At 30.8% G+C, this 9,161-nt stretch overlaps 1 protein-coding gene across 2 annotated transcripts; it reads left to right on the top strand.

The window, feature by feature from the left end:
• The first annotated feature begins 1,126 nt into the window (after positions 1-1,126).
• On the top strand, positions 1,127-5,185 carry LOC100262541 (probable nucleoredoxin 2). Of its 2 annotated transcripts, none has more exons than XM_002285859.4 (3): positions 1,127-2,181; positions 3,240-3,734; positions 4,346-5,185. In XM_002285859.4, the coding sequence occupies exons 1-3, from the start codon at positions 2,026-2,028 to the stop codon at positions 4,970-4,972; spliced, it is 1,278 nt and encodes a 425-aa protein (XP_002285895.1). In that variant the 5' UTR covers positions 1,127-2,025; the 3' UTR covers positions 4,973-5,185. The 2 variants fall into 2 exon arrangements, with proteins under 2 accessions (XP_002285895.1, XP_010664141.1); XM_010665839.3 differs by lacking the exon at positions 1,127-2,181 and adding an exon at positions 2,853-3,157.
• Positions 5,186-9,161: the final 3,976 nt, after the last annotated feature.

Below are 9,161 nucleotides of genomic sequence, written 5' to 3'. Positions count from 1 at the left end.
CAACAGTGCCACGCGTCCCAAAAGTTTGAGAATGCATGTTAACTTTATTTTCAAAAATCTTTTGAACTTTACATACCTGGTTGCATTTAATTTTCTTATGTTTTCATCTAACTCTATTCAAAGAAAAGATACCAAGGAAAAAAAGTTATAGTAGGTTTGGTAGCAATTTTTAAAAATAGTTTTTTAAGATTTTACTTTAAAAATTGAATTTTTTTAAGAATATATTTTAATTATTATTTTTTATTTCGTGGGGATTATTTTTAATAAGAATTATAAAAACATGAAAAATTATTAAAAATAAAAGATCACAAATAAAAAATATCTTTTAAAAATAAAAAAACTCTTATTCTAAAAAACATAAAGAACTCATTTAAGAGACGGTTCAAGATAAAATCTTAATATTTTTTTTATGTAAATTGTAATAATTATTATATAAAAAGCATAAATTTCTCTTATGTTAATAAAATTATTATTAAAATTCGAGGTAGTGAATTTTTAATACCTTAATTTTATTAATTTTTTAAAAAATTATTATAAAATTATATTAATTTTCAAAATGGTTTTGAGTTGTTTTAAGTGTTTTTTACTACATTATGTCATGGATTTAGGCTTCTTCTAAATTAAATGAAAATGAAAGGTCGTTTGGAGCGGGGTGTGGCGATGAGGAGAAATAGTTAAAAATATAAAATATTTTAAAAACATTCATATTATATATTAATTTTTAATTTATTATTTCCCAAATGATGAAAGGTTTATTTAGAAACAAGTGACATATTGTAAAGAAAAATAACAAAGGAACAAAAAATTGCGGAATGGTTATATTCCTTTCATACCACATTTAACTAAATGGAAAGCAATAAAAATGAAATAGATAAAGCAGAGAGTCTGGTCCTAAAAAGCAACTTAAATATGTTTGGGAACATTGAAATTGTACAAGAGATGGAGACGGCTCACCGTCAGCTAAAGGCCAGGTGTCAACCAAGAGAGTAACTGCAGGTCCGATAAGGTGGGGCCCTCAGAGGAACGACCACGTGTCCTCCTCCACCCACCCATATCCGATGTGGGAAACTTAACTAGTGGCTTGTCAAAAAATAAATAAAACAGGGTGGTTCGTGGGTTCTTTGGTGAGGGCCGTTGGATGGAGCTTGCCTTCGAGATGTGGACCTGGTACGCAATGGGGGTAATAGTCATAGTTTCGGGGAGGAAAAACAAATGATGAAGAGAGAGAGCGAGAGACAGGTGTCCCACAGCTTGGTTGCTTTTGAGGTGTTTCAGAGCGACACGGCCCTCACCCTCACCTCACCTCACTCCCATTCAATATGAAAGGATGTGTTATGCTGAGTCTCTCTCTTCACATCAATTTCGAATCTTGATGCTCTCCTTTATGGCTTTATCTCATCATTTTCCCTTCCAAATTACATGATTATTGAGCCAATGTACCGTACATCAATATTTAAAATAAAAATTTATTTTAAATTTTTTATATAAATAATAATGGATTAGAAAATGTTATTGAGTTGAACCATTTTTATGATTTTATTGATTTTTTTTTTTAATTTTTAAAATTTAAATTTAAAGAAATATGACCTAATTTAAAAGGTAGGTTTATTTTTATGTAGAGTTAAATAAATGAAGTATGAAATGCATTTAAGTGGCAATTTATGAGAAGGTTTGACAAATGAAAAGATAGAGTCAACTAAAGGTACAACATCACGAGTTAGAAAAACGTGTCAGTGGGAAAGGCAGCATCATCCTCCATGTGTGCTAGGAACAGAGTAGAGTTCTAGTAGAGGGAGGAAAGGCCACGTGGATGATGTTGAATGAATGGATGATGGGATCATGGGAATGCATATAGGGATGCAATCATGATGTGGGAAAAGAGTGTGATGGGATGCATAGTATGTAATGATGCGGGAAGGAATATGGTTCTTGAGGAATATAAGCGTTGGAAGGATGGTGGAAAGAGCTGTTTTCATCTGTAGCAGAGGGAGAAATTGATATCGAAAGAAAGAGAGAGAGGGAGAGATGAGGAAGGAGGTGAAGGAGACAACCAGCTTCAAGAGTGAAGATGGTTCGGGAGCTTTAAACGGTGTTTCTGATGATTTAAACTATCGCTCTCGATTTTCTTCTCTCTTGGCCTCCACACACCGTGATTTTCTGCTCTCTCCCACCGGACAACAGGTCCTCCCTCTCCCTCTTTCTCCATTATCATACACATACATGTTTAATTCTCTTGATGATCTTCAACCTTTTTTTTATTTTTTTATTTATTTTTAATTCATTGAGTATTTTTTTTAAAAACCCAAATATTGGGAATACCAACTCGTTCTTCCAAAGAAAAATAGTATAGCCTTCGGTTTTGGGCGGGATGGATGGGAAGAATCCTCAGTTCTGATACGGGTGGTCGGAAACAGTACGGATTTGTTGATTAGAGTCTAGTGATTTTGTTAACACCATCAACCGGCATATACTTTGAACTTGACCAAACATCTTGTATTTCATGTGGTGAATGTTTTAAGGGAATTGAATGCGAAGTTGATGTTGGGTTCACCATACTTGATTTCGGTTGGGTCCCTTTTGCGGAACTTGCCTCTCCTCAATCCTGTCGTCTTATTATTTATTTGTTTGTGTGTTCTGGTCGATCCATTGAGTTTTTGACGTATCAAGCATATCGAGATTTGATAAAAACATATGATCAAGAATCATTAGAACTAAACTGCCTTATACGGGACTTGAAAATTTTATTTTCCTTCACCCTCCGACCCTTTACTTTCACTGCTATTTCGAGACAATTCTGTGCGATTCAGACATTGTTCACATGCTCACTTGTTATGAGTTATTGTACACCACAGATGCCCTTTGAATGGTTATTGTCCAAGGACAACCGAGCCAAGAGGACACGTGTAATCATCTGTCGATGACTTTAGCTTCACGATAAAGCTATAGGTACAGCTTAGCGCGGTGAAACATTCACACCTGTATGCCTATTCTGGTAGTATATCATTTTCAAAACAATTTGGGTATGAGTGTGCATTTGTGGTGACTCCATTGTTGGGTAGCTTGATGCTTGGTACGGATTAATGGGTGATTATGGAAGCATTGGATGTTTGTTTTTGCCTTTTGGCTCATGTTTATACCAAATCCAAAAAAAAAAAAGGTAACAAATGTGATCGTTTGGGGTGAATGGAACACAGAAAGGATAATGCTGAGTTGTTGAAAGGCCTTTTTCTTTGTTGCAGGTTAAAGTGTCGGAGCTGAATGACAAGGTTATTGGGCTTTACTTCTCAGCCAACTGGTACGCACCATGTAGGAAATTCACCCAAGTCCTGGCCGGCGCCTATGAGCAACTCAAGAGCTGTGGCGCTGGCTTTGAGATAGTGTTCGTATCGTCTGACGAAGATTCGGACGCTTTCGACAATTTTCGAGCGTGCATGCCATGGCTTGCAGTTCCGTTTTCTGATTTGGAGACAAAGAAAGCCTTGAACCGGAAGTTTGACATTGAAGGTATTCCTTGCTTAGTTATATTGCAACCTAATGATAATAAGGATGAAGCAACATTGCACGATGGGGTTGAACTCATTTATCGGTATGGGGTCAATGCATTTCCATTCACTAAAGTGAGGTTGGAGGAATTGCGTAAGGAAGAGAGGGAGAAGCATGAGAGCCAAACCCTACCCAATTTACTAACAAACCACAATAGAGACTTTCTCTTGGGTCGTCCCACAGCTAAACAGGTGAGTCCCCTACATTGCTCCACTCTAATCGACTTGGACCTCAACTGAGGCAACTCAATTTTAGGGTATAATCACTTGGGAAATTTACACAAACATGCTACTTTTTCCTTATCTGTCTAAAGGCAAAGTAGCAAGTTTGTGTTATACAGTGAAAATATCGTTTTCCATACATTTACTGTGATTTCACTGACTGGGCTTTGGCTATCTCAAGAACCTGGAAATCCCTGGAGTGGCTGGTCAATTGAACCATTATTTGCCACCAGTCCAGTGGTTCACGGGTCACATGACTAGAAATCAATTTGTTTGTCAGTACTTTGGTAAATTTTGGTGAAATGCAAGAACGTGATTAAAGAATATATAAGGAAAAAAGTACTCTTCTCTTCTGTTGAGAACCAGCCAATAAAGCTTACCAAGTCTCCCAGAGCTGTTTGGGAAAGGGTAAAAGTGGGACAGAATTTTAAGTGGGGTATATGAAAAATCTGTTTCCCATTTCTTTTTCTTTTTTTCCTTTTATTTTTTTATATTTTTTTTATTCTTTGGCATGTGAATATGAATGCATGGTAAATTATTGCATAGTAGGGATGGCTCATTGGTGGGTGACTTATGTGCAGGTGCCTATTTCTTCTTTAATAGGCAAGACAATCGGACTCTACTTCTCAGCTCAATGGTGTCTTCCAGGCGTGAAGTTCACTCCCAAACTGATTTCCATCTACCAGAAGATAAAGCAAACGCTGGTGGATGACAACGAGGAGGATTTCGAAATAGTTTTCGTGTCAAGTGACCGTGACCAACCTTCATTCGACTCCTACTTTGGCACCATGCCATGGCTAGCAGTGCCCTTTGGAGACCCAACCATCAAAACCCTCACCAAGTACTTCGATGTTCAGGGAATTCCCTGTTTGGTCATTCTGGGCCCGGACGGTAAAACCGTGACAAAGCAAGGGAGGTACCTTATAAATCTGTACCAAGAAAACGCCTACCCTTTCACCGAGGCTAAATTGGAGCTGCTAGAGAAGCAAATGGACGAAGAGGCTAAGAGCCTTCCTCGTTCGGAGTACCACGCAGGGCACCGCCACGAGCTCACTCTGGTGTCCGAAGGCACAGGAGGCGGACCCTTTATCTGCTGTGACTGCGACGAGCAAGGCTTGGGGTGGGCGTACCAATGCCTTGAATGTGGGTATGAGGTGCACCCCAAGTGCATGAGAGTTGTGGACCGTGGCTCCACTCTGGAAAGGTGATGGGGCTCTAGTTGTGCTGCTAATCAAATTGGGGGTGCTGTGCATTTGTGGCTGTGGGGTTCCTTTTGTTAATTATAATAGGTTTGGTTTCTCCGCTTTTCATCAACTGTGTGGGTTATAACTAGGAATGTTCCTTATACTGGCCTAATGGATGTCAATGAAAGCTGATGAAATGTTTAAAAATTACCCCTTCAATTAAAAAATATTATACTATGTAACAAAGCCTTATTCTTTCCCAATGTTACTCGATATTACCAGAGACTTTCTTTGGCATGGCTTGAGGGGCCACGGCAAATTATAACTGATCCTGCTCCAGGTTCCTCCTTCATTATCAGCAGTTATGGCAGATTCCTTGGACACATCACACACGAGCTGCTACTGGAAATAAAAATTTAAAAATTGGACAAGAACGCTTTTCTTTTTATTTATTTATTTTTTATTTTTAATCGGATACTTTTCTCCTTCATTATCCCTTCCGTTCCATTCAAGACTTGGGATAGAAGACAACTTTTTTTCAATTTATTAACAAAATTAAAAAAAATATATTAGTTTTCTATGGTAATAATATAAGGTTAGGTTTGATTTTTGAAAAAAATTTAAAGGAATATATAAGGGAAGGACATTCTTTTTCTTTTTTTTTTTCAAAAAAGTAATTTAGAGTAAATAAATTATTTTAAAATTATTATACTTATTTTTCATACAAAAATTAAATATTTAAAAATATGTAAGTTTATAATTTTTTATTTTCTTTGTTATTTTTAGTATTACACTTGTAAAATCATTTTTCTAAAACATTTTTTTTCTTGTGTTTTTTAAGAATCAAACATAGCATAAAGATTTTAAAATCTATGATTAGCTTAGGGGATAAGACATAAAAAATATGTACTATTTTATTTGGGTTATGTTCAGTTGTTGAAAAATTTAAGAGAAAAAATTAAGGAAATAAAATATAAAGGAAAAATAAAATGATAAATTAAAATAATAATAATAAATTTAAATTTAATAAATTATTTTTATACCATTTCTTTTAACACTTATTTTCCTACTTTGTATAAAGATGGAATAATTTTAAAATATATAAAAATTTTAATTATATTTTAAATTGTTTTATTTCGCATTTTTGGGAACTAAAACAGCCAAGTTTATTTTTAATATAGAATCATATAATTTAAAAATAATTGTCTTTTAACAAATTTTCGATCAAGACTTTCGAGTAAATGTTTCCAACAATTTTTTAAAATATATTATCAAAAGAGTATATAAGTAATTAATGATGGATAAATATTTAGAAAGTAAAATTAAGATAAAAAAAAAATTGCCATAGATGTTGCAAATTTGTAAATTAATATTTGTTGAGAAAATTTATTGAAAGGATTTGACTCATCAGAAAGGAAAAGGTTTTTTGTTTGAATTTTTTAATAACAAAATTTGATTATTTTATTACCTTAAAAATATTCAATTAAATAATGCTTATATATCACGTGATTTTAATGGAATATTATATGATAGTGACACCGTGAGTGGTTCAACAACGGTAATATCTTCTTTAAGGGAGAATTGTGTTTTGGGTCACATGGGTCAAAAAATTGACTAAAGATCCATATATCATGTATATTTAAGTCTAATATTCAAATAAAGTGTAAAAATTAAGTTGAAGGATATTATATTTCATTAATCCCTAAAATACCATTAACCCCTATATAGGTACATAATGAGTGTAAATTTTATTTTATTTTATTGTTTTTTTCCCTTTTTTATTCTCAATTAAGTATTACTCATTTTTAACTTTTTGTTTTGTTTTGTTTTTTTCTTTCCTTTTAAAGATATTTAATCTTTTTAGTCTTATTATAAGCAAGGATAAAAAAATTTCATATAAAATTTAATGGATAATCAATGAATGAAATTTAATTCTTTTTATTATTTTCATATAAAAAATAGTAGTAAACAAGGTTTTCAATTTTTATTTTTAAAAATAATTTTCATTTTTTAATTAAATGTTTTTTCAAAAAATAAAAAATATAAATCATATTACCATTTTAGAAAGTATTTTTTAAAATAGTTTTTTGAACGTAGTTTTTCTTTATTTATAAATTAAAATAAAAAATAATATTGATTTTCAATTATTTATAAATTTTTTTTTTATAAAACAATAAAAAATCCAAATTGTTAAAATAAAATTATTACTGTTGCATCAATAGCGGTGCAATAAAGACCAAAAAAGTTTATATGAAATGTCAATGGGTATTTTGGTCTTTTAATATCTTATATCATTTCCATCAATTATGTAAATTATATGGACTAAACTTTAATTTTTGGACCCAAAACACAATTATCCCTTTCTTTTCTTTAATCTATCGAATAAAAATGAGAAGAATGTCATGAAGTAGTTTCAGTTTTCTACTAAACAATAATAATAATAATATATTTCAAATTTAAAAAGAAAAAAGAAAAATGTAATATTATGAAGATTTAATAAATAAATTATTTAGAATGTGTTTGGTTCCGGTGGTAGAGAAAAAAAAATGGTAAAAAAAATATTTTTTTTTTTATATTTTGTTTTACTAAAAAAATATGAAATAGTTAAATATAGTTAAAATTATTAAAAAAATGTATATATTTTAAAATTATTTTATCTATATATAGAAGAGTAAATTTTATGAAAAAAAAAGTTTAAAATAATATATAAAAATAATTTATTGGTTTTAAATCTATTTTTTATTTTCTTTCTAATTTTTTTCCCTCACGTTTTTCTTCGATTTTTTTAGAACCAATTATAACCTAATATTTTTGTACAAAAGTATGAAAATATATATTAAATAATAAAGGTTAAGCAAATGGGATATATCATAAATTTTTAATATATGGAGGAGTATTTTAGAGAATATATATTTACTAAGAATTATTAAATATTATTTAAATATTGAAAGTATTTATCATTATGTACAAATTAAAGAATTAACCAAATAAAATTTCAGTAAATAAATTATTTAATTTTTTTTTTACAATAATAGAATAATATATTGAGTTTAGAGAAATATGGCAATAAAATAATAAGTCACAAATAAATTTTTTAAAATTAATTGTAAAAAGAATAATGATATATATTAAAGAATTTGGCTATGTTTGGTTTTTAAAATTTTGAGGGAAAGTACAAGGGAAATAAAATAGAGAAAAAAAGTGGGAATAAAGAAAAATGAAGGCAAAAAAAAAATAGATTCAAAGTTAATAAATTGCTTTTACGTATTTCTTTAAATTTATTTTACTTATTTTTCATCATAATATAAATATTATATAATTCTAAAATACATAAATTTTTAACTAATCTTAATTTTATTTATTTACTTTTTTTGTATTTTTCACCGTGAAACCAAATACAAGAAAATCATTTTCTTTAACATTTTTTTTTTATTTTCTTAGTACTTTTCAAAACCAAACATAGCCTAAAGAAAAATGGAAAAAGAAAACTAATTGAACAAGACATATCAGAAATTTTCAATGCATGAAACAATATTTTAGATAAGAAAAATCCCATAATAACTGTAATTCTTTCCATTTTTTAAAGTAGTATAGAATATAATTGATGTAGTGATGTTTATCAAATGGGGAATCACGGCCTGATGGCATGGGATTGGACTAAACACAGCCCAAACCCAGTATGTCATACGCTTTTGGGCTGCTTAGAAGCCCAAATAAAACAAAGGTTAATTTTGGAATTAAAATATTTGACCTAACATTTTTTCCATCCTACCAGAATTCTGTCTGATGCATATAATTGTCATTTCCTTCCAGCCTAAGCAAGTTTTTTCGTTCCTTGAAATAAAAAAGGATTCGTTAGCAATTATTTTCCGTTAAGTCAAGGTGAATTTGTATGAATTAGGCTACACTCATCCAATTGATGGGTTAGTAATTAGTGCACGATTAACAATTCTTGTTTTTTTTTTTATCACTATTTTTATTTGAATTTAATATGTATTTTCAATTATTTTGATTAAAATTGGTATTGTATATTATCTAAATTTCATTTTTAGTTAGTATAATTTTGCAATTATTCAAATTTTGGATAAATTTAATTCTACCAGACAACACGCGTCCCCTGAAATCTCATATTTGGACCACTATTTAAAAAAGAATTCGGAAAAAGGGCCCGGCAAGACAAAGGAAGGAAATGCCAAACGATTTGATGAACCCA

The sequence above is a fragment of the Vitis vinifera genome, chromosome 18 (assembly GCF_030704535.1).
Source record: "Vitis vinifera cultivar Pinot Noir 40024 chromosome 18, ASM3070453v1".
NCBI lineage: Eukaryota > Viridiplantae > Streptophyta > Magnoliopsida > Vitales > Vitaceae > Vitis > Vitis vinifera.
This window is presented reverse-complemented; position numbering and strand designations above follow the sequence as displayed.

Excerpts from the sequence above, each read along its gene's own strand:
- LOC100262541 (XM_002285859.4), top strand. The coding sequence starts at position 2,026 with ATGAGGAAGGAGGTGAAGGAGACAACCAGCTTCAAGAGTGAAGATGGT. Across the intron at positions 2,182-3,239 it reads TCTCTCCCACCGGACAACAG|GTTAAAGTGTCGGAGCTGAA; the intron begins GTCCTCCCTCTC and ends TCTTTGTTGCAG. Across the intron at positions 3,735-4,345 it reads GTCGTCCCACAGCTAAACAG|GTGCCTATTTCTTCTTTAAT; the intron begins GTGAGTCCCCTA and ends ACTTATGTGCAG.